The following is a 25820-nucleotide window of genomic DNA, read 5'->3' on the forward strand; positions in this document are numbered from 1 at the left end:
ATGTTAAGGAGGTTCCATGTACATTAATGTCACTGACTCCACAAGTCACAGCTCCACATTATACTCATTCAGTTTGAGTCGACCATGCGTTTGTGTTACTGCCTATTAACAACTGTCCTAACAAAAAATCCTGCTCTGTCTATTTAATGATGGCAGATACGTTCTTCACAGAGCCTTTATAGAGAATTCAGCATGAAGGTTCACGAAACATCTTATTTTTTTTTTCGTGTGTTTGGAGTATGAGGTTGGGGGCAGAAGCAATAGAAATGGTGATGAACATAAGGCAAATCTGGGCTTGCATTTGATTGCGAGGAGGCATAGTTTGCCTAGATTAGAAGGAGCCTCCTAAAGTCCAAGAAAAGCCTTCTTTCTTTGATTTCTATGGTTTTGTTAGTTTTGTAATTATTATTTTAAAATTAGTTCTTTGAAGTGGCTTGTCTTCTGGCGAGATAGCCTTCGGGGAATTGTTCTCTCTTATTTCTTTTGTTATTGGGGGTGGGGAGGGTAAAAATCTTTTCTACTTTTTAGCTTTTTCATCCTTAGTTTTGTCTTTCCTGTGCACTCTATTGGTGGCCCAAAGATCAGCATCCACCCACTCCTCCCAAGAAGTGTTTGGCCATCTCTAAAGCAGAGGTATTTTAATAGCTCTCTGTTAATGGATGTCCTGTGGTTTCAAGGCCTCAGACAAGCTGCCCTTGACCCCTTTCAGCAGAAGTCAGAATGCTCTGGGTGAAATATTACATGCTGTGTCACCACCACCAGCTTCCCAGGGAAAGAGTGGGTTTGGGTGGAGGCAATGCTGGCTAGCCCCGCAGCACAAAGCAAAGTAGAATTATGAGTAGGGAAGTCTGAGTTTTGACAATGTAACAAGATCATCTTTTAGAAATCATGGCTAACCAGTTGTATGTCATGAATTTTTTGTCATTAAAAATGAATTTCATTTATCCACTGGCCTAAACCCCAGAAAGGTAATAAAACTTCCAAAACTGCGGTTCCAACTCATTTGTTTTATCTTCTTTGTTTGACAACCTTCAAAATGTAAGCTGAGATCCAAGCAACAGGGTGGGAATATAAATATTATGGTTTAATAAAGATAAAAGTAGAGAAACTGAACTTAGTGGCTAATTTTAATGATTTTTTTTTTTACCCAATCTCCATGCCTAAGCTAAAAATTATGCATTTAGCAACAAGAATATAATTTCTCAGCATTTCCTAGACTTATAGTTTTTACGAGTAAAACCAAGCCTGTGGTTGCTTTTGTATCGATCCACTTGCTTGATGGGGGTGCGTGACATGGGCGGTGTTTTCTCTCCTGTCAGAATTTCCTCCATGGGTTCACAGATAGGAAGCAGACCAGTTTCTTTATCTTATTAATAGATTTCCATTTCTGTTTTGCCAAGGCACCAGCTGATGTCCTCAAAGATGACATATACAAATGTCTCACTTTTAAGAAAATAAGAAAGGAGTTGCACTTAGACACCTTAGAATTCTGACTCATTTTCCACCTGAGGATTGGGTGAATTTGCCGCCCAGAGCAGGAACAGGGGAATTCTTCTCCAGTTAATTGTATTCTGTCCCTTTCCCCCCTGATACAGATCTTCTGAGCTTGCTTGTCCTTTCCTTCGCTCCCATGATTGTCAAGGTGAGAACTTGGCATCCCTCAGTGCATCTTTGCAGAAAGCTCCCTGTGCGCCTCAGGCTAGACTCATCTCAAGCTCAGGGTTCTGTCCAGTTCTTGCATCATTGGCCTTTATGTTTCCTGGTTGAAGAACTTTTTATGTCACAGATGTCGAGCCAAATGCTACCAATGAACACACCATCCAGGACATTTAGAGGCTACCGTAATTCTTTCATACCATGAATGAGATATTCTTACTGGGAAGAGGAGAAGAGAGGGGGGATGATTCATTTCCCTTGGGCAGGTTTTCTTTCACTCTAATGGTCACCCAACCCGAATGAAGAGATTGATCAATGGCTGCTTCCTCTTTTGGACAGAACAAACATCAAGTTAGTGGTCCGTCCTTACTTTGTAAAAAAGCAAAATGATAACAATTATCCCCAAACCCCGTCCCCACAATAGTTTGAAACCACCTCCAAAACCCAAACAAGCCTTCTCTCCCACCAAGTATCCAAAGCAAGTATATGTTTCTAGATGGAGGTAGTGGGGGCATCTGGAGAATTTATTCTTATTTATTCAAATAATGCAGCTGTTTCCTCCAATTCCAATACTTTTTCCTCCAACCCAAACTGAGGCAACTAACAATATTAAAAACATCAGGAATGATCAGGCAAGCATTTTAATGAATAATATTGATTTATTCGTTGTTTGTTTGTTTTTAATGGATAGAGGACCAATAAAGGCTCTGCCCCAAACCAAAAGAAAAACAAAGGTCAGCTTCAGCAACAGCAGAAATGGGCATTTTCTGGTATGTGTATGTGCTTTCATTAGCTGGCAGATTTGTTTTAGGAAACTATTTGCAAAGCCTGGAAAAAATGTGCTCCCTCCATCCCTTAAAAGAACATGCAGGTTGGTTCATGTTAGTCATTCACGTTGACAATTCTGAATGGTGGTCTTTTAAAATATGCAACCCCATCTAGATTTGGCATTGAAACGATATCTTCAAACTTGAATTTTTGCTTTTTTATAAAACCAAATATTGAAACGTATGTGCTGTTTTACTTGGAGTAGGTTTTCATTAAAAATTTGTTGTTTTAGCCCAGCTAGCTTGGTTCAATGGTTGAACTGCAGCCCAGGAACCAAGAGATCACTGGTTCCACTCCCAGTCAGGCCACATGCCTTGGTTGCAGGCTCGATCCCGATAAGACGGCCTGTAGGAGCAGCCAATTGATGATGCTTCTCTATCATCAATGTTTCTATCTCTCTATCTCTCTGCTTTCCTCTTTCTCTAAAAATCAAGAAAAACATATTTTTAAAAAATAAAATAATTTTTTATTTAAAAAAAAAAAAGGACACTGAAAATAGGGTTCTAATGAACCAAGCTCGACGTGTTTAACAAATTCTGAGCCTTCCCCATGTGGGAATCACAAGGAATATCCAGATAACCCATACCATGGGTTCCATGGGGATAGCTGAGAGTTGGAAGAAAGGCAATTATCCAGCGAGCCTTTTGACTATTTTGTCAATGTCAAGTTTTTAAAAGCTTTAGAAAAAAAATTGTGGAATAAAAACTTTGGATTTCGGTACCTTCCCATCTGCCCTTGCTTTGTCACTCTCCTTGTCACCTTAAGCATCCAGATCTTCCCCGGATCAGTGCCTCGTGATTAATAATCACCCTTTCTTCACTCATACCTGCAGTCAGCCCAGAATCCATCCTCTTTGTAAAAAGAACAGGAACTGAGGAAACTAATTCAGACAAAGATGGGAGTGAATGATATGTAAACCACTTAATACATTAAATCTGGTAAGCAGTGTTTCAAAAGCATATTTAGTAATATGGGTATCTTAATTCATAAAATGTCAGTTCCACAAAGTATGGTTTAATTTCTTTTTTTAATTACAGTTTACATTCAATATTATTTTGTATTAGTTTCAGGTGTACAGCATAGTGGTCAACAAAGTATTGTTTTTAAAAAATTTCAAGCAAAGTTAGATTTTTAAAGAATGTCATTTCATTGATTTTAGAGAGAGAGGCAGACAGATTGACATCAACTTGTTGCTCTACTTTTTTATACATTTACTGGTTTCTTGCATGTGCCCTGACTGGGGGTTGAACCTGCAACCTTGGTGTATCTGAACGATGCACTAACCAACTGAGCTACCCCGGCAGGGCCTAGAGATTTACTTTTTCTTAAAGTAGTCAGTGTTCCGCAGCAGGTTTCAAATGTTTATGTATTTGTGATTCTTTTCACTGTGAATCTGATCCAGAGAAGACCTAAAAACATCCCAACTTTCCTGTTGGGTCTTTTGCTATTGAAAAGTAGTTGGACTTTTCTTAAACAAGTGAGTGGATTTTAAGGAGAGTTCAGGTACTTTTACCTGTTTCTAAAAGGGAACATTCTCTTTGCCCCAGCTTGAGGTCCCGCTTTATTTAACAGGAGGAATGCTGATTTTCCAAGCCCTTTCTTAAGAGGAATTGTTACCTTTCTCATAAGAAGAAGGGGTGGGAATTGAGGTAATAGAAGAGGTACTCTGAAAATATAGGATATGTGAGCATGTAGTCCATGTTCAAAGACAAATTATTATTAGTAATAATAGTTGTTCAATATCCATAGTTGTTCAAGATACCACCATATCGGATGTTCAAATTGTAGTTCGTCAATTGGGAAAGAATGGATTATTTTTCCCTTCAAAATCTTTAAAAAGTGGTATAATAACAAGTATAAGAGTTTGCTGGCTTTCTATTTGTTCCTCTTGCTCTCATTTGATTTCTGTTTTAGAGTGCATTTTTAAAAACATAACATGACTAGAGAGAGAGAATATGGGGTCATTTATTGTAGTGTTTCTAAACAATTTGGGTAACATTTTGTCTCTAGCTACTTAACTGCATTTGCTTGTTGCGGGGGCGGGGTTAGAGGTCCCTGATGTTCAGAATACAGCGCCAGCATTTACACAAAACATTGCAGCCTGGCCCACAGAGCAGAGGTTACTAAGGGGCAAGCTGCTGCTCGGGACAACACCCCAGCGCCTCCTTCTAATCTTGTGCCATTTCCCAGGGCAGGCAGCCTTGTGTGGACTCTGACTTGTGCCCTAGAACAGGATTCATGCTCCGTTTTCCTTGCTGATTCCTGAAGATGGAACATTCTCTTCACCCTACACATCAGGGGTTTTCTTTCCATTTTTCACTGTTTCCTTTGTGAGTTTGTGCTTTGATTTAACCTAAAGTATTAGAAATAGGAATAAACACAAGACATGGCATTAGACCATGGAATAACAAGACAGGATATGGCAAATGTTTTATGCTTGTGCATTTATTTATAAACTTTCCCATTCTAGAAAGTATCTGAGGCAGCTTATGGAGATTGTAAAACAAGGCATAAGATTTCTGGGTGAAAAAATAAGGAGAGGGAAATCAATCTAAACCTGGATAAGGTTAATACGCAGAATATATCCTAAGGTTCTTGACAGTTCCTTAAAAAGTGGTTGTGCCCTAGCCGGTTTGGCTCAGTGGATACAAAATCGGCCTACAGACTGAAGGGTCCCAGGTTCAATTCCAGTCAAGAGCACATGTCCAGGTTGCAGGCTCGATCCTCAGTAGGGAGCATGCAAGAGGCAGCCAATCAATGATTCTCATCATTGATGTTTCTCTTTCTCTCTCCCTTTCCCTTCCCCTCTGAAATCAATAAAAAATATATTTTTTAAGAAGTCGGTTGCAAATTTGCCTTTGAGCTTCCTAGCAGCCAAGCAAACAAAAGGAAACACAATAAATGACAAGATTCATGTGTCCATCGAAGAGACCAGGTCTCAAACTTGACTGTGCATTTGAAATCACCTGGGGTGTTGTTAAAATGCAGGTTCTGATTCAGCAAGTCACTGGTGAGTCCTAACTGGCCCAGGTGGTTCTGATGCTGCCGCTGCTCCTCCCTGGGCCGTTCTTAGAGTACCAAGTCTTAGCTCTGCGTAAGTGTGCATTTACAACGCCTGCTCCCGCCTCATACATATAGCCATGTTTGGCTTGCCGGTTTCCCAGGTAATTCCAGAATATACCAAATATTGAGCTCTAATATTTCTAACTTCACTTGCTCTTGATGTATTGAAAATATCAAAACCTCTACCACCGAGGGACAGTAGTTATTCTCATCTTCTAAGTTAACTATGTTATTTAAACCTTTTTTTAAAAAAATGTTTGTTTGAGGAAACATTCTTTAGCCCTTGTAAATAATACAATAGAAGACCACATTATAATGTCCTGGTGAGTCTGATTGTTGAGCAAAGATACTGTTTATGGTTGTTCTTAGAAATAGCCATGATTATGGGCAACAGATCTAGTATTAGCTTCAGAGCACCCAGATCTGAATTGCACCGTGCTAGCTGTGTTACCTCCTGCAAGTTATGCATCCTCTCTGTGCTTCAGTTTTATCATCTACCTAATGAGGCTCATTGTAGTACCTGTCAAAGGTACTATTAGCTACTATTAGCGTAGTGTCTTCACATAGTAAGAATTAAAAAACCTTAGCCATTTTTATTACATTTAAAATAAATTTTCCTTAAGAAATAAAATAAATTTTCCTGGCAGTGAGTGTGAATGATAAGTAAAAAACACCTCCTCAGTTGCTCACCTTGCATAAGTACCATAAAATAATATATCGAGATCTGCAATTTTCTGTGGAATGCTTGAATAAAAGACACCAGATAACTGTAAGATATTGTTGATATTAATAGGCATTTGAATTTTGTCCTGTTGGACTCAAAGCCTGCTGTTAACAAATTACTAAAGGGAGTAAGAGGCACCAACCTGCCCTAACCGGTTTTGCTCAATGGATAGAGCGTCGGCCTGCAGTCTGAAGGTTCAATTCCGGTCAAGGGCATGTACCTTGGTTGCGGGCACATACCCAGTAGGGAGATGTGCAAGAGACAGCTGATTGATGTTTCTCTCTCATCGATGTTTCTAACTCTTTATCCCTCTCCCTTTCTCTCTGTAAAAAATCAATACAATATATTTTAAAAGAAAAAAGAGGTACCAACCTTTTCCCATAGCCTTTTAATGAGGGTATCTCGTTTGTGCAATTGGTTTTGCTGCATTTCCACTTCCGCAAATAGCTCATCAATTCTTTGGCTCTGTCTTTGCAAAAAGGGCTAGAGAGGGGGGGTTTTAAAGCACAAGGAAGGAAAAATACCACATGATCTCACTCATTCATGGATAATAGAGACCATTATAAACTTTTGAACAATAATAGATACAGAGGCAGAGCTGCCTCAAACAGATTGTCAAACTGCAACGGGAAGGCCGGGGAGGGTTGGGGGGCAGGAGGGAGGGGGGTAAGAGATCAACCAAAGGACTTGTATGCATGCATATAAGCATAACCAATGGACATAAGACACTGGGGGATAGGGGAGGCTAGGGGACTGTCTAGGGCGGGGGGGCGGGGGGAATGGACACATATGTAATACCCTTTGTAATACTTTAAGCAATAAAATTAAAAAAAAAATTAAAAAAAAATCCTAAAAGAAACCAGAGGCAGTAAAATCTACTACATCAGACATCTTATATAGTAGAATTTTTGCTGATATATCACCTAGAGCAGTGGTCGCTATAAAACCATCAAGCTAGAAGAAAACTAATAACATAGAAAAACTGATTTCTTGGTATTTTATCCTTTCCCTTCCTTATATCTATAGCCAAGAACCTTTTTAAGACCCCCCCAAAAGCACCTGACCACATCATTTAAAACATTAGGATGCACTCACCTTCTCATTTATTATATACAGTATACTTTAATATAACTTTATAGCAGTCTGCAAAGTAGGAGGAAGTAATTTTCACCTGTAGGTTAAATTCAGTAGAGTTGTTGTTGACTAATTGAGAAAATGTTGCAGTTGGTAAGCATTTAATGTAAAATGCATTAGTTTTGGTTTTGAGCTTTTACTTTTTGTATTTTGGAGCTGATTACTTTTCAATGCACAGACATTTTTGTGGAACCCTAAAATGTTCATAGATATTAGGCTCTGTGCTTATCCTGAGAGAACTAAGGCCCTGCTCACAACCCAGTCCCAGATCACAGCAGGAAATCATCGAACACTCACACGCTTGTAAGGAAACGGATTTTAGTGATTAGATGGAACTAGTCAACAAAGATTGGTGAAAAAGAGCATTTTGTCATTTTTCTGAGGGGCTGTGAGGAGGAGGAGAGGGTGTATCAGAGAAAAAGAGAGACTGGAGGGAGACAGAAAGAGAGAGAGACACACACGCACAGATTAAAGGCAGGCAGACATAAAGAGACAGAGACAGAAAGAGTCTGAAAGATGGAGAGAGAAACCCAGAGAGACTGATGGGTTCCCTAAGTGACATATATTAAGATCTCATAGTCCTGTAGACTGTTTAGAGTTGTATTTTGAAGTTCACTCAGCTGTTTCACACAATCCTGATAAGTAGATAATCTTCATGGGTGTCATATTTTTGCAGTTTACAGCAAAGCACTTATCAGGTATCATTGAATTGAAACTTAACTCCAATCTTTTTATTACAGGTGAGGAAATTGATTTGTCCACCACATTTGTAGAGAATTTTGTGATTTTTTTAAAGGACTGTTCCACTTATTAACTTATTTGGCAAGGGCCACTAATCACAGGTCTCCATATAAGCCCATCTTCCCTGGGATAACAGTAGCTTAAATTACGGGCATTGCTGTCATTCAAGACTGTAGAGATACCCTAAGCTGCAGAATCAGCAATTTTTTGTTTTGTCTTTTAAAAAGTACATATTTGGTATTAGTACCCTATTACAGCTTTTGTATTGAAATAAAAGAAAGAAAGCCAAAATTGACACCAAGTTCATTCAAAAATCTTATTTACTTTTTTCATTTCTCCATATCATCTTCTAGCTGTAACCCTTTCATGCATATTTAATTTTTGAATATTTGCAGCCCTGTCATAGATAACATTTTATGTCCTGAATTTTCACTCAACATTCTGAGTACAAGCCATTTGATTCACTTCAGTCTCACTTTCAAAAAGATATATAAGAAGCACCAAGGATTGTGTGACTGAACAACTACTGTTACTCCTTTGGCTCTCTGGGAATCCCAAGGCCGTGTACATAAAATGCTCTCAGAGGATAGGAAGCTAGCTTTTTGCTTTATTACATGATTGAGTTTTCCTCCACCCACTCCTTGGGAGCAAGTGACACAAATATTTTTTTTTAAAATTCTAAACGTGGTTTAGGCTGCCATTACCAGCAATGGCAGATACATTAGCATTTGCATCAATAGGGTTAATCTGCACCATCACTATTCTTACCCAGGGTTTCTCACGGCAAAATTATTCCAACTTTATGAGTCTTACTTTGGGGGTCTATTTTCCAATAGAATAGTATTTCTACTTAAAATAATAATAATAGTGTTAAAATCATATTTTATTTCCAATAAAATAATGGTCAACTAAAATGACCAACAATGATCTACTCACCATAATGTCGTCCATCACTTCTGTCAGAGAAAGCCCACCTGCCTTGAAGAACACAGCATCCTCCATCTTCTGCTCCAGCAAGTTTAGCCTCTCATTGAATTTCTCTCTGTCCTTTATCCCGGCAATCATCTGATGCTGGAGCTCAGCAACCAGCTGATGGAGGTCGTCATTCCTCTTGTCGAGTTGCTCAGCTCTCCTCTCCAGGTCCTCTTTCTTTCTCTCCTGCTGGCTGACTTGAGTGAGAAGCTCAACTAAAGACATATTCAGAGAGTCCAGTTGTTTAAACAGGTGGCCAATGTGATTTTTGCTGTAGCTCACTTGCATCTTGAGCTCCACTCCAAGCTGTAGAAGCCCCTGAGAGAGGACATTGATGTCATCATGGAAATAGGGGACAGGAGCATGTCTTTCTCCTTGTCTCCTTGCACTGGATAAAGAATAGGCTAAACTGAGGAGAAGCCACACTGATGTCTTTTGCATTGTGGCTTTGAAAGATTTCAGGGTCCCTTGGGGGAACCTGTTTTCAGCAAAGAAAGTAGAAGACAGTCCCAAGACAGTAAAGAGCAGAAAGAGTTTGCTCTAAGAATGAGCAAATTCCACATTATCCTCTAACTTCCTGGAGCTGCTAAATCACAGTGGTTTATAAATTAGTTAAGAGGCTATGGCTGAATCAGTGGAAAGAATTTGGAGTTTCCAAAACAGTTTGTAATGGAGAGAAGCCATCTGAAGGATCTCTGGAAGAACGTTGTTGATGAATACCAAATGTCCTGTTCTTTGTTGTGATGGATATGACTGAAGAAAACCATTTTTCTTGGGGAACGATGAGATTAAACTAAATGCCTTGCACATACACTGGGCCTGTAGGTACTAAAGGAGTTTTCAAGATAATTTTGCTATACAAAGTGATTCCTATTTTGGTTATGGGCTATAGCCTCTCAAAAATCATTATATAATTCTCAGGATTTTCTCTAGGTAATATGAGACAATTTACCACATGTATATTATATGCACCTGTTTATCAGTTTGTTAATAATTACTCTTATCTGGTTTAAGCTCTGTGGGTTATTGACCATGCAGGCAGATCTTCCTTCCCAATAGAAAACATTATTTTTTAATATTCATTTCTTTAAAAGCATCCAGATTTAACAGAACATGTCACTTGGTAATTTGCCATTAAGAAATAGGACGAACATTGGAAAATGCATCTTCTTAAGAAAATGTTTAGGCAAAGTTATTTAACCTCCCTGAGAGTCTAGCCTTGCAGAAAGGAATGTTGGACTAAATTCTCTCAGTTTCCCTTAGCTCTGTATTCTGTGGAAAGTGTATTCAGTACCAGGCAGGACACTGAATGCCCAGGGTGATGTTGTTTACGCGTAGGGGTCAGCAACCCCTTTGAAAGCAATGTGAAAAATTGTTGACCAGTGTTGGGGGATGTGTGAGACAGGTGGGTAGTGGCCCTATATTGGAATGTAGGAGAGGAGTGTAGTGACAGCTAACTGGCTTAACCAGTCTGGCAGGGCTATTACTGTTGTGATTTACACAGACCCTTTCATCTCGCTACTTCAAAGCATTTTACAAACTCGGGCTCATTATTTCTTCAAGCACAGCATAAAGAAAGGTTGATCGGTGTCTCTCTAATTAATTCAAAGATGAAGAACTATATAGAACTGAAAGGGATCCTTCCCAAAGTACACTGCATTGCAGAAGGGCAATACATATATGTATACATACGTACATACATACATACATACATATATAAAGGGTTTAGCATCACTTTATAATATTAAAAAAAGGAAATCATCTAAATGATTATTCTTGGAGATTAATATAAGTTATGGCACATTCATAATATGGTATATCATGTATCCATTACAATCAGGTTTATTAAGAATATTTGCTCTTCCCATAAGCGGCCTGAGGTGATCTCTGAAAATGGTTCTCTATTCACTTGACCCGGAAAACCTCACAAAATCATGCAAATCAGGAGATTCAGATCTTCATGTTCACTTTAAGAACACATGAAACTTCCCAGGCCATCAAGGGTACGCATCTCTGAAAAGCCACCAAGTATGTGAAGGCTGTCACTTTACAGAAGCAATGTGTACCATTCCATTGTTACAATGGTGGAGCTGGGGTTGGGGCGGTTGGGGTGGGGGGTGCCCAGGTGAAACTGTGGGGGTGGATGCAGGGTCAGTGACCCAGAAAGAGTGCTGAATTTTTGCCTCGCGTGCTTAAAAATGCAGAAAGTAGTGTTAAACTTCAGGGTTTAGATGTCAATTCTCTGGTCATTGAGCACATTCAGGTGAACAGAGCTCCCAGAATGTGGCACAGAACTCAGAGCTCAAGGGCGGATTAACCCACACACCAGCTCTCCCTGCCACATGGAGATGGTCTTTCCCAAAAAAGAGCTGATTGATGACCCAGAGTTTCCACTTCTGGGAATATATCCGAAGAAACCTGAAACACACCCAGGACCTTACGACTCTCTCAGCTGCAGCAGACACATCTTTATAGGGGACAGAAGAAGAACACTGTTGGTTATTATCAGATGACTGTAGCTGAGGAGGAAGAGGCAGCAGTATCTCACTCACTCCTCCAAAAAGAATCCACTCCAGAAAGGAAAACCTCCTTCAGAAACGTCTCCTCTTGATTGGTTAAAACAAGCTCTAGATCTTACTCACTGGTTCTCGGTCTTCTCTTTTCCAGAAACCTTCTCTATGTCTACCCACAGAGGCTGAACTTCACTAACAAACTGACATCTGCCCGGAACATTACCATCAAGATCCAGTTCATGTGTGGAGAGGATCCAAGCAACGCTATGCCGGTAAAGACAGAAGCAAACGCTTGCCTCAAACCAGGGTGTGCTGAACTTCCCTGTCCATTCACGCGGACAGAACCCAGGGCTCATGAACATGCCGAGTATCTCTGTCTGTTCAGGACAGCGCTACTCAGCATGTGCAGAGGCCTTAGTGGCTAGTCCGTTATTGGTCCCAGCACGCTGATGGGGAAACAAGGCCAGTCTACATTGCAAGTCTCTTTCCTAACTTGTTCCATAAGGAGCTATGAACGTTGGACATGCAGATTACATTAGAAGACTGAAAAATATCATAAAGTCCATGCGACCCTCACAGCATGAGAAGTAGACAGACGGGCCCAGTGTGTCTGCCGTGTTTGCTGCACTTCCAGATGTGCACGGCAGCATGCAGCTGCGCACATCCAGTCCACCTCGAGAGAGATGTGAAGCATTCCTACGAATAGTAAACACGTGACACCTCAGCACCTTCTGGGTCTGGATCTTCATCCTGAGGCAAAATATAAATCCAGTAATAAATATATAATGCAGTGTTCTCTAAGAAAACTAAAATGCCAGAATTTGTATTTTTTTTTTAAATCATCTGCTGTGAATGCTGTTAGCTGTTTCTATTTTCTGCAAGTCATAGAATTCAATTACTAAACCTTCCTACTGAAATAATTTTTTTCAGGGATTCCATTCTCCAAATATTTTCTTCTTTATTTTTTAACCATCCTCCAAATGCCTCACCTACCTTCCCAATGCAAGGCCTTCTCTTGCAATGGTGGTAGGAAAGAAATCCTAGAGGAGGACTCCCCTGATTCTCTTTGCTCTGGCTCATGGCAAGTCCACCAGAGCTGCCGGGTATGGCTATGCAAATCCTGAATGGAACCAAGTGCCCAGCCAGGGATGAATGGGGGCCAAACTCCAGCCTGTTCTCTAATCACCAAGGGATTATTGCATCTAATAAAAAGGGCCCTTTTTTCTTTGTCCAGAAGTGAATCCACTTGACAAATCATGTACTGTTAAGGCTGAATGAAGCCCAAAAGGTGTCTCTTTCTAAATAGCCCAAACATGTGGACAGGGGAGGTCCTGATCACCCCAGTGACCAGGCCCATGTCTTTGGAGGGAAAAGGGCAGGGATCTTTAACTGATGTGACTTTGCCCAAAAATGTAGACCTCTAGGAAGTGAGGCAGAGTGGACAGGGCACCAGTTTCCCAGTCTCACAAACCTGTGGCCTTGGGGCCTCACTTTACCCTTCATAGCCAGTTATTTTGCATCCGTGTGGTTGGGCTGGTCGTAGAACTCAGCACTCTTAACTTACACAGTATAGCTATATGAGAAAAGAATGTCCTATTGAGCTGATGATGGTTGGTTTCATATACTCAAATATCACGGTTAATTTGGTCCTTTTTATATTGGTCAATAGGTCATCTTTGGAAAATCCAATGGGCCTGAATTTCTGCAGGAAGTGTACACAGCTGTCACATACCACAATAAGTAAGTGTATTGCAGAGTTCTAAACATAAGTCAAGATTGTTTCATTATTTGGTGGCTTTTCTGAATCCCCGAGGTGATTCCTTCCAATGGTTCTTATAATTCAGGGACAGAGGAAATTCATGCTAGTTACATGATTCTGTGTTGCAGATACACAATTTTTGCCATTAACTAAGATTGAGAGAAGAACATACACTCAAGAACTTCATAGCGTTTTGATTTTCTGGAGCCTTCTATCTAGTATGATACAGAGAAGTTTCATGGTGTTAAATAAATACATTTCTTAACTTGCTTTGAAATACTGAAGGGGCCAGAAACAAAATCGAGCTCTTGTCTCCTTGTCTACACCACTCCACACCTATACCACTACCTAGTTTAAGAAAAATTAAGTTGACGAAAGGGGAAATGGAGCACTCATTATTTTCTGGGTAAATTGAGTTCCAAAATAGTGTGTAAATTATTCCATTTTACAGGTGGGAGAGGGAAATCTGTACAGGGTCAAATGGACTTGGCCCATTTAAGTCTTCCTCTAAACCAGGGGTGGGCAAACTTTTTGACTCGAGGGCCACAATGGGTTCTTAAACTGGACCGGAGGGCCGGAACAAAAGCATGGCTGGAGTGTTTGTGTGAACTAATATAAATTCAAAGTAAACATCATTACATAAAAGGGTACGGTCTTTTTTTTTTTAGTTTTATTCATTTCAAACGGGCCGGATCCGGCCCGCAGGCCGTAGTTTGCCCACAGCTGCTCTAAACCCTCATTGCTGGGTTGGGATGAGGAGTAAGTGAGTAAGGTACATGAAGCTCTTGGTAAAGTATCTGGGACATTGTAATTCATCAAAATCAAGTTCCTTTTCCTCCTGCTTCATTCATTTGTTTCTCCAAAATCCTTTGATGTGCCTGTCTCTGTTCTTAGGGTAGAGACAGAAAATGAGGTCACAACAGGGCATTGAACCTCATCCCCTTTTCAAAATAAGTTGTTGGATTTTTCCATTGTGTGTGGAAATCCTCCACCCCCACCCCCAAAGTCTTCAGTTTCTAAGTGCCCTTATGTAAGTGAAGTGTATCTAGTGACATAAGCTTGGTCTCAAGGGCTTCTAGCCAAGGAGCAGAATGCTATAAAATGAAAAGCAAAACACCAAGCAGACAGATTCTGAGAAGTAAAGGGTCTGTTGCATTATAATTTATAGTCAGAGAAGTTGTCATTCTTGCTAAAAGTTATGTGTGTATAATGTGCTTTTGAAACAGGTCTCCAGACTTCTATGAAGAAGTGAAAATTAAGCTCCCTGCTAAGCTCACAGTAAATCACCACCTCCTGTTCACCTTCTATCATATCAGCTGTCAGCAGAAGCAAGGAGCCTCCATAGAAAGTCTCCTGGGATATTCAGTGAGTCGTTTTCAACTTGCCAATTCACACTGCAGTCCTTGGTGCATCCAAGGTCCCTGCAGAGATAAACAACTAAATTCTATTCAATTGCTTTTTTCCTGTCACAAGTAACAGAATGTACCAAAACAGATTATAGTAAAGAGCAGAGATGACTCGACTTAGCAAATGACAAATTTTAGGAATGGAAAGCTAGTGGGAGATAGATATTGAAAGAACACACATTTACCTAAAAAATAAAATAAAATAAAAAGCATTGTGACATCAAAATTACAACTAAACTACAGAACAGTCATCATTCAGAATTGCCTAAAGTCTAGCTAAATGAATACAACTAGGGATTTAAAGAAGAAGCCACATTGAGATTAAAAGGGTAGATGGAGATGCAAAATGGGCTGTTCCCACATGCACATGTGGCAGGTAAAAATCAGGGGGAATATCTTGGCTGGGAAAGTTCCCTCCTGAGGAGTGAGGAGTCCCAGCCCCAAAGTAGGCCCCTCCAAGCCCAGGGTTCCAGTGCCAGCAAGAGAAGTTCCCATGACTTCTGGTTCTAAAAGCCAACAGGATTGTGGCTGAGTAAGACTAGGGCTCATAGAGTCCTAGGCATTCCTCTTAAATGGCCCATGCATGTCTTACTTGGACTTAGTCCCTCTGAGCTCCAGCAATTGGGAAGCAGCTCAAAAGGCACCAGGAACACCAGGGAGGAACTGAATTGTCTGGCATCAGAGTGAGAGCTGGAAGGGCAGCTCTCTCCAAGACAGAAGTGCTGGAAGAAGCCATTGTTCCTTTTCTGAGCCCTCCCCACACAGAGCCGGCAGGCCGGTTCCTATCAACCTGGCTATCACTGTTCACTGCACCCCAGTGGTTCCCCTGAAGACCCCAACCCACCCAACTTGTGGATTCATCCAAGCTGTTTCCAATTGCTTTTCCATACAAATGGCCTGTCTTGGCTCATGCTTTATATTTTCCCCAAATCTCTCAAACAAGCAGCATCTGGCCAAAGTGTGTCTTGTATCTCTAGCGAATTGGCCCCAGGCCCAGCATTAGCAGCAGTTGGCCTTGGTTCACAGCTTGGCCTTACTGGGGCACCTCCAAACCTAGTCTAAGTAGCAGCCATCTGAAGATCACTTTGTGACTCATGTCAGATGGTCCTGGGCAGAACACAGGTGGTAGTTGACCTTGGTCTGCAACTCCCAGGAGGCCCCAGAACCAGCAAACTCAGTAGACAGCTTCAGGCCACATCGAAGTACCTCCTAACCACTTCCACAAGCTACACACTAAAGAAGTCAGCAGGCACCAGAGACCTGCTGAAGTAAGTCCTCCTCTGTAGGGTGGGCCCTTACACGGCTGATCCTCCATGGTGGCTGATCCTCCTGGCTGCCCTAGACATAAATCCCTCTCAATGACATGCCAATAGCAATCAAGGTTCAAATACAACAGAAGGGTGTACACAGCCCATACATTGGGGGTGTACCTCAAATGCCCAGCTTGGGTGATCGAGGAGGCTGTGCCACTGGATCCAACAGACATCTAATACATAAGGCCACTCTATCAAGCCTGGGAGCCATAGCAGCTCTACCTAATACATAGAAACAAAAACAGGGAGATTGCCAAAATGAAAAGACAAACATGTCCCAAATGAAAGAACAGAATAAAACTCCAAAAAAAGAACTAAACAAAATGGAAATAAGTAATCTACTAGATGCAGAGTTATAAGGATGCATAATGAACTTAGTGAGAACCTCAACTGCATAAAAAAGGACCAGTCAGAAATGAAAGATACACTAACTGATATGAAGAATAATTTATAGAGAATCAACAGTAGAGTATATGAAGCTGAGAATCAAACAGAAATTTGAAGTATAAGGAAGCAAAATAACACCTAATCAGAACAGCAAAAAGAAAAAAGGATTTTAAAAATTGAGGATAGTATAACGAGCCTCTGGGACAACTTCAATTGTACTGACATTCACATCATGGAGGTGCTAGAAGGAGAAGATAGAGTAAGAAATTGAAAACCTATTTGAAAAAAATGACAGAAAACTCCCCTAACGTGATGAAATAAATAGACATATAAGCCCAGGAAGCACAGAGTTCCAAACAAGATGACAAAGAGGCCCACACTAAGACACAGCATAATTAAAATGCAAAAGTTTAAAGACAAAGAAAGAATCTTAAAAGCAGCAAGAGAAAAGCAGTTAGTTACCTACAAGGGAGCTCCCATAAAACTGTCTGCTGATTTCTCAATAGAAACTTTGCAGGCCAGAAATAGTCAAAGTGAGGAAAAGCAAGGACCTACAGCCAAGATTACTCTACCCAGCAAAGCTATCATTTAGAATCAAAGGACAGATAAAACTTCTCAGACAAGAAAAAGCTAAAGGAGTTCATCATCACCAAACCAGTATAACATGAAATGTGAAAGGGTATTTTTTAAGAAGAAGAAAAAGATAAAAATATGACTATTAAAATGGCAATAAATACATATCTATCAACAATTGAATCTAAAAACAAAATAAAAGAAGAAGTAAAACAGAAACAGGCTCATAGATACAGAGAGCATTTTGATAGTTGACAGATGGGAGGTAGGTAGGGAAATGGTTGAAAAAAATGAAGGGATTAAGAAGTACAAATTGGTTGTTACAAAGTAGTCATGAGATGTAAAGGAAAGCATATGGAATATAATCAATAATATTCTAATAAGTATGCATGTCAGATGGGTATGAGATTTATCAGGATGATCATTTAGTAAGTTATATAATATCTAATCACTGGGGTGTACACTAAATCTAAGATAATATTGTATGCAAACTGTAATTGAAAAATAAAAAATGATTTATATTAAAAATTTTTTAAGTTAAATAAAACCTATTAATTCAGTGATATTTCAAAATCTGTTAAAATTGGCCATTGAAGTACTGGGTATGTTGTATTGTTGTATATATAGTTTTAGTATCCATTTGCAAGTTTTGTATGTCTCTAAATATATTATTTGAAGATATTATTTTTTAAATTACAGAGGGTATTTTAATACAAAAATGTATCATTGGGAAATATACATATATATATATATATAACTTATATATATTATGAATGTATACTTGTTTACCATGCGTTTAGAATAAACAATAGTAAGTAAAAACATTTTAAAGCATTGCAATATCTATTATTTCTAAATTTTATATATATGCTTTACATGGAGGGTGGGCAAAAATAGGTTTACAGTTGTTCATATGGAAAATTATACAATAATTAATAAGTAATAATACAAAAATAAACTGTGGTCCGCACATTCACGACTATAAACCTACTTTTGCTCCACCTGGTATAAAACTAGCTCTTTTTTTCTCCAAGGAGAAAAAAGTTGTTTCTTTAAAAAATATAAAAGTTAACATAAGCATTGATGTTGTTCAGAGACACACAAACATTAGCTTTAAAGAAAAATGCTACTACTTTGGCTCTGAAAGCAGTAAATCATTGATATTACCACCTCTGGAGCTCTCACGGAATTTAAAATGCAAAGAACTTGACAGAAATTACTGCCAAAAAGAGTCCTGGTCAATATCTAATCATCGTTTAGTTGCATTTGATTATTGTGAGCTAGATAAATTGCCAGAGTTATATGTAGTAATAAATTCCACTTTATTCTCTACATCATCTATTTCAGTGGCTGCCAATTCTCTTAAATGAACGTCTTCAAACTGGATCCTACTGTCTCCCAGTTGCCTTGGAAAAGCTGCCACCTAACTACTCCATGCATTCTGCAGAGGTAACCAGCAAGCTGGCCGTCAGCTGTTTCTTGTCCAGCCGTGATCTTAGATCACCTTCCCAGATCCACTTCCCAGTGCCTTCAACAGGACTGAGGATGCTCAGCATGTGTTGGGGAACAGTCATCTGTCAGCATACAGTGTTTTCTGGGAACACATGGGTCTGATAGGATGGGAAAAACAAGTAGCCATGAAAAAACATTCATTTAGACATCACCAATTCAGAACGTTTAGTAAATGCAGCCTGCGCCAGAGGCAGTATTGCCTTGCAAAAAGGGATTCACAAATAATGTAATGTGAAAGGGGGGCAAATGGAGCCCACTTCAGATAACAGCTGCTCCCAGCACGGATCCTTATAAAAGGTTCCTGGGCGAGATTCCATCAGTTTCTCCTATGGGTCAATTGTCACTGTCCCCAGATGGATAGTGGGGTTTTTATTCCTTTGCCAATGCCAGTAGCCTTCCCCTCCTCCTGTTTCCTGCACTGCTTCTTGCCCCATTAGAAGGGAGCCCAGTGGACTCGCCATTCTGACCACACCGGCACTGCTCTCATATTCTCAGTCTGGTTGGTGGAGGTTTATTTCAATAGTAATATTTTAAAGAAAATCCCTGACATCATAGCATTGCATCCTATATAATAAAACCCTAATATGCAAATCGACCGAACAGTGGAATGACTGGTCGCTATGACATGCACTGACCCCGAGGGGGCAGACACTCAATGCAGGAGCTGCCCCCTGGTGGTCAGTGAGCTCCCACAGGGGGAGCACTGCTCAGCCAGAAGCTGGGATCATGACTGGTGAGTGCAGCGGCAGCAGTGCTGAGGACCCCTCAGGGGATGTCCACGGGAGCAGGCCTAAGCCAGCAGTTGGACATCTCCCAAGGGGTCCCAGACTGCAAGAAGGCGCAGGCTGGGCTACCCCCGCAGTGCATGAATGTTGTGCACCAGGCCTCTAGTTTATGCATATTCTAGTATGTATCTTCAAAGATAAGGGCTCTTTTTTTAACCATTGTTGTATCTTAAAATTAATAATGCCTTAATATCTTCAAATATCCAGTTAGTAATCAAATTTTCAATGATCTCATTAATGCCATATTTTTATTTACAGCTGTTTGTTTGAATCAGGATCCAAATAAGGTCCATACATTGCTATTGGTTGACTTGTCTTTAAGACTCTTTTAATCTATGGATCCCCCTTCATCTCTTTTGGGTTATTTATTATAATAATTTTCAGGCTGAAGAATTTCCTAGGAATTTTAATTTAGTTCCAACCTTAATAGTCAACTTTCTTTCCTACTCTGACTACCCATCTATCATTCTCAGGCTATTCCATTTTTCTCTTATTTCTCTTTTTCTCTGGAGAGAGAATCTTTCTTTGCCCTGGGTCACAGTCGTGTGCCCGGCTTTAGACCAAAACCGCTCTCCTCAGAACCACCTGAGATCACCCTGAGTGTGTTCACAGACATGCCCTGATTATTCTTATGATTTGGATACACAGGCCCTTCTGATGCCCTCACCGCCGCCTTTTCATCATGCACATTCTAATTTCTTGGAACCCTTAATTATCTTCTTAATGCTGCAGAGCAAACCTGGGTTTTAGGAACAAACAAATTTGGATCCAAAATCCAGACTCTGCCACTCCCTAGCCGTGTGAACATACATGGGTGAATTTGCTTACCCTCTCTGTGTCTTAGCGATGAAACCTCACCCACACCTGTCCATAAGGTTGTTGTGAACATTAAATGAAATAATGCATATCAAGAAACAAGCTCTATGCTGAAGTAAATATTATTTTTTTTCTTCTTGCCCCAAACTATCTTTATAGATATACCCTCAGCCTGAAGACTTAATATTGTCCAATACAGTTGCCACTAGTCATTTGTGGCTATTAAAATGTGGCTTGTCCAGCCCAGCTGGTGTGGCTCAGTTGTTCAGAATCAACCTGTGAATCAGGAGGTGACAGTTCTATTCCTAGTCAGGCCACAGGCCCAGGTTGCGGGCTTGATCCCCAGTGGGGGGGCCTGTAGGAGGCAGCCGATCAATGATTCTCTCTCATCATTGATGTTTTTACCTCTCTCTCCCTCTCCCTTCCTCTTTGAAATCAATAAATATGTATACATTTTTAAAAATAGGGCTTGTCTAAACTGGAATATAATGTAAGTATAAAATACAAACCCAGTTTCAAAGGCTTAGTAGAAAAAAAAGTATGTAAAATATATCATTCATAATTTTTATAGTGATTACATATTGAAACAATATTTAGGCTATATATTTAATAATACATGATTAGATATAATAATCAATACTCTTTAGGCTATATTTAGGCTATATATTTAAGCTATCTATATTAAAATTACTATCATATGTTCCTTTAAATTTTTTAAATATGGCTACTAGAATATTTTAAGTGACATGTGGCTCACAATATATTTTTTAGTGGACAGTGCTGCTTAAGGTCGTAGGAGGCAGACTCCAGTGTCCCCAGGAGTTGGACTTTCTGACAGTGAGTTCCGGGTCCTGGTGGACTTTGTTCCCGCTGGAGATTGCCCACTGAAGGTCACAGCTGCTCCTCCGCCCCACAGATCAGTGGCATTCTGGGACGCATGCCCAATGTCTTCATATCTTCTGGTTCTCAAAAGAAGTTAGAAAAATAGGCTTTCATGTGAAATTTTTCTGACTTTTAAATGTTGGCAACAAATTCGAAAAAGTTTCCAACACTGAGCCAAACGGAATTTGTCCGTGGGCTGGGTTCAGCTTTGACCTGTTTGTGACTCTATCTTAGATATTTCCAAAAGTACTCACCCCGTCCACACATTCTACCCTTGTAAATACAGCATTCCTGCCATTAAAATGCAAGAGATGCCCTGGCCACACTGCTCAGTGGTTAGAGTGTCGGCCTGCTCACCTAAAGGTCAAAGGTTTGATACCTGGTCAAGGGCACATACCTAGGTTGCAGGAGGCAACCAATCTATGTATGTCTCTCTCTCTTTCTCTGTGTCTCTCTCTCTTTGTCTCTCTCTTTCTCTGTGTCTCTCTGTCTCTCTACCTCCCTCCTTCCCTTCCATTCTCTCTAAAAATCAATGGAAAAAATATCCTTAGGTGAGAATTAACGAAAAAAAATGCAAGAGCTGCAAAATCCACACTCATGTGGCTGTGTCAGACTAGGCCCTCCTCACCCAATGCTGTATGATGTCTCCTGAGGAAGATAATTCCATGGGAATTTAAGGCAAAAAATTGCCTCTTAGGGTTACAGAGCTATTAATACATAAATGACATAAGAGAGTCACTTAAAGTAATTAAAGTAGGAGCCTAGCAGGACTACTACTTGGAAATGTTTTGTTAAAAGGGAAAGCAATTGTAGGTGCTCAAAAGCATTACAATTTTATGTCGTGTAAAAGATACCCTAGGCTTTTTCTTGATATTCCTGACTAATGGGGAAATCACCAACATATTACTCTATTTCAATTCCTAGAATCAAGGATTTATCAATGCTGGGTAGGAGCTTAAAGACAGATCACTCAGTTCAAACCCATCATTTCAGCAAAGAAAACAAAGGCCCAAAGAGTTTAATTGAGTTGGCAAAGTAAAAGTAACTAGTTCAGGACAGAACAGCACTTGAACCCAGAGCTTCTAACTCCAAGGCCAATTCTATTTGTTTTCTGGGGAATTTTATATTTGAACTAGAGGCCCAGTGTACAAAATTTGTGCATGAGGGGGTCCCCTCAGCCCAGCCTGCACCCTCTCGCAATCTGGGACCCCTCAGGGGATGTCCGACTGCCAGTTTAGGCCCAACACCGCAATCTGGGACTGCTGGCACCTAACCACTTGCCTGCCTGCCTGCCTGATCACCCCTAACCATTCACCTGCCTGCCTGCCTGATCACCCCTAACTGCCTCTGCCTCGGCCCCCGTTACCACAGCTTCGTCCAGAAGGATATCCAGAATGACATCTGGAAGGTCGTTCAGCTGTCTGGTCTAATTAGCAATTACGCTTTTATTATTATAGATAACCTTACATTTACAGTCAAGTTGCTTCGTACTGCTTGCTAGTATTCAGAAAAAGGGATTGAATTGCTAATCTTTTTCTTTTCTTTAACACAGAAAGTCCCTTTACAGAATCCTCCTATTAAGTGGGCTGAAGGACATAAGGGAGTATTTAATATTGAAGTGCAAGCTGTTTCTTCCGTTCACACCCAGGTAAGGAACACTGAGGTCCGCTTCACCTCAGAGCCAGGAAGCCAATAGTGACGATGGGGGTGCAGCAGAGAACCTTCTAAGGACAGCCCAGTAACCGACCAATGAAAATCACTGTGCACAAATAAAACAAACATAACCTTTAGTTCTTTATGGGGGCTTTCCGAGCCTGTTCAGGTTTAATTTTCATTTGAATGGAAAGACCTTATCAAAAGGTTGAGCACCTAAATGAAGGAACCCAGTCCCTGCACAGTTGGCTGAGAAATTATGTGGAAAGACTTCATTTAAAGTCTCTATCTCATTCCCCTCTGGGATTCTGCCACTTCACCAGCCTTTCTCCCACTTCTACATTCCCTCCTTTTCGTGCCACTGTTAGAGTTTTGCACCCGTGTAGACCCATTTTGGGCTGTGTATGCTCACCTGGTGGCTTGCTTCTGCTTACAGAATATGTCAGAGTCCAAATTATTTTCTTCTTCAGTTAATAGTTAATGGAGAGGGTCTATTTTGTGCACACCACTCTACAAAGCGGTTCATAACCTTGGTCTGAAACATCCATGTCTTCTTAGAACTTGTGATCTAAAACCTGGGATAAAGGGCTCTGCCTATGAGGAGCCATTTGATTGTGTTTATGAATTCACTGGTGAGCCTGGATGGGATAAGACCCTGAGGCCTGCTGTCTGCCTTCCCAGGACAACCACCTGGAGAAGTTCTTCACTCTCTGCCACTCCTTGGAGAGCCAGGTGACCTTCCCCATCCGTGTGCTGGACCAGAAGATCAGTGAGACGACGCTGGAGCATGAGCTGAAGCTCAGCATCATCTGGCTCAACTCCTCCCGCCTGGAGCCCCTCGTGCTCTTCCTGCACCTGGTGCTGGACAAGCTCTTCCAGCTGTCCGTGCAGCCCATGGTCATCGCCGGCCAGACAGGTAGGAGGCTGGGAGGAGGCGGGAAGAGGCAGGCAGTGCCTTGTGTTAGGAGACATGATTTTCCAGAAATCCTGGGAGCAGGGAAAGTGTGATCTTCTTTTCTGTTGATAATGTGAGTCCAAAGCAGGCCAGGTCCAGGGCTATTTCTTACTCTCCCTGGATGTTAAAAAAGAAATTAAGATTGGATGCTTAAAATCATAGTTTTTAAAATAAATTTTTAAAACTATTAGAAGCAGTCTTTCAAATTCCATTCCTTGTAGTGGATAGAATTCTTGTACTTCTAAGATATTTTTGTTTTCTTGACCAACAGGGAAATAAAATATCTCAAAAGAATAAGACAATTCATATTAAGTAGAAGGAAAGGAATTCTAATTTGAAATGCAATGTGATCATGTTTTATATTGATCCCCTTAGCCCCTGGCAACCACTCAGCTATTGGCTGACTGATAGTGTATTTTAAATGCTTGCTTTTAACAAGTGAACATTAAATACAATGTGTAAAACTTCCGTTGGAAATAATGTCATGTAAGACGTGGGTCCTGTGGGTCCCGTGGTTCTCCTGACTCCTGCTGGGGCAGATTGGCTGGTGTAGGGCATTTTTGTCTGACACTGTTTTTGTCTGGGCTTATGTTATCCCGTGCTAGCGAGTCCAGGGGATGTCTTTTAGGCATCATCAGTGTTCCCAGTACTGTGCTAGCAGTTGCAGGCTTCGCAATAATAGAGAGCATAGCTGACCTGAGAGGACTTACAATAAATACAGTGAAGAGCAGCAGCATAGGACAAGAATCCTCGAAAGGACACGGCTAAAAATACTGGGGGGAGAGGAGGCGCTAGAACATCCATCTGGGAGGATGTTGGAGGCTCTAGGAAGAAGGTGCTTGCGATGACCTTGAAGGAGGTGTAGAGAGAAAGCAGCCCAAATGGAGACAGTGAAAGGGAGTGCAAAAGCAGAGACTCAGAAAAGCACGGGAGTGCGAGGAAAGAAGGAAATAGCCCAGTTGGGCTATGGAATCTGAGTAAATTGATTGGGGGGAGCGGAGGTACTTGCTGAACTCGTAGACCAGGGAAGAGATGTCTTCTTAACCCCTTGTTTGCACTGTATCCTGGGGTGTGTCTTTTGTGGTCCACAGATAAGACATCCTATGTTGTAGGCTACATTTCAGACGTGCAGCTGACACCTCTCCAGCGAGATTCCTGCAGAGAAGTGACCTCTCCCCTCCCTGGATTTCTTTCTATGCCCCCACCTATGTGGCACACTGCTTTGCATGTTTCAGCTATTTAATATAGACTTGTGTGTTAGACAAAAATATTCATTCACACGTCTTCTCCTTAGCAAGTTGCTGCCTTATCATGGGGACAGCAGAGTGTTGGGACAGGCAGAATAAGTAGAGGTGTTTAGACCACAAGCCTTTATTCAGACCTGTCGTTGTCAGACACAATGAAAGGCACTTGAGAGACAAGAAAGTATGAGAAATGCACTTTGCCTTGGAAGGGCTTCCAGCCTGCTCAGAAAGACAGGACTTACCACCAGAAATAGCCAACGCATGTTGGGACTTGGTGTCACTGAAGCCCTGTACTGAGTGGTACCAAAGGCTTTGTGGGGGCGATAGGATTGTGTTGAGCATTAAAAGGTTGGTGTGATTTTGTGAGTGGGAGGAGAGCTTTCTAGGTGAGGACAACGGTATCAGCAAAGTCACAGAGATGCGAAAGAGCAGACATGTGATGGGGATAATACAACCAGTGCCTCATTTTAAGGGACGTGGAGGTTGAGCAGAAAAGGGTCCAAAGTTGGGTAAGTAAGGTGGAGCCGAACTGTGGAGGCTGGAGCTCCAGAACAAGACAGTGGATGTGCTAAATCAATCCTCTGTAAAGGTCCATTGTAGGGATTCGCCTCAGTACACACACTTTTAGAGCAATCTGTACACCAAGATGCAACAGTGCATCTCAGACCACAGGGTGCGTGAGAATCCCGGGGCATCCTGTGAAAATGCAGATTCTGACTTAGCGAGTCTGTGGCGGGGCCTGAGATTCTGCATTTCTAGCAGCCTCCTGGGTGACGCTGACCATGTCAGTGCAGACCCCGCTGAGTAGCCCCAGTTCACATCATGGTTTAGAAAGGGAGGTTGTCTGGATAGTCTCAATGCTTTGTCATGAAAAAGCGCAGTGCTGGTGGGAGGGCGAGAATGG

General features: G+C 41.0%; 2 protein-coding genes across 7 annotated transcripts in view; one reads left to right on the forward strand and one right to left on the reverse strand.

The window, feature by feature from the left end:
* Window positions 1-25820, forward strand: part of DOCK8 (dedicator of cytokinesis 8) — a 196846-nt gene that overhangs the window by 106423 nt on the left and 64603 nt on the right. For all 6 annotated transcript variants that reach the window (XM_036330926.1, XM_036330922.1, XM_036330924.1 and 3 more), the window contains 6 exons: window positions 11786-11903; window positions 13301-13371; window positions 14617-14755; window positions 18417-18518; window positions 22617-22712; window positions 23399-23633. In XM_036330926.1, the coding sequence (XP_036186819.1) occupies window positions 11786-11903; window positions 13301-13371; window positions 14617-14755; window positions 18417-18518; window positions 22617-22712; window positions 23399-23633 (761 nt within the window). The remainder of the gene's footprint in view (window positions 1-11785; window positions 11904-13300; window positions 13372-14616; window positions 14756-18416; window positions 18519-22616; window positions 22713-23398; window positions 23634-25820) is intronic.
* Window positions 3551-9911, reverse strand: LOC118667488 (angiopoietin-related protein 3-like). The gene is made up of 3 exons (XM_036330929.1): window positions 9083-9911; window positions 6644-6754; window positions 3551-4837 (listed from the first exon to the last, which is right to left on the reverse strand). Exons 1-3 carry the CDS (start codon window positions 9557-9559, stop codon window positions 4772-4774), a joined length of 654 nt encoding a protein of 217 aa, XP_036186822.1. The 5' UTR covers window positions 9560-9911; the 3' UTR covers window positions 3551-4771.

The sequence above is a fragment of the Myotis myotis genome, unplaced genomic scaffold (genome assembly GCF_014108235.1).
Source record: "Myotis myotis isolate mMyoMyo1 unplaced genomic scaffold, mMyoMyo1.p scaffold_m19_p_12, whole genome shotgun sequence".
In the NCBI taxonomy this organism is placed as follows: Eukaryota; Metazoa; Chordata; class Mammalia; order Chiroptera; family Vespertilionidae; genus Myotis; species Myotis myotis.

Excerpts from the sequence above, each read along its gene's own strand:
- LOC118667488 (XM_036330929.1), bottom strand. The coding sequence starts at position 9,559 with ATGCAAAAGACATCAGTGTGGCTTCTCCTCAGTTTAGCCTATTCTTTA. Across the intron at positions 6,755-9,082 it reads AAGTGATGGACGACATTATG|CCCTTTTTGCAAAGACAGAG; the intron begins GTGAGTAGATCA and ends CCCCCTCTCTAG. Across the intron at positions 4,838-6,643 it reads TTAAAAGGCTATGGGAAAAG|GTTAAATCAAAGCACAAACT; the intron begins GTTGGTACCTCT and ends CTAATACTTTAG.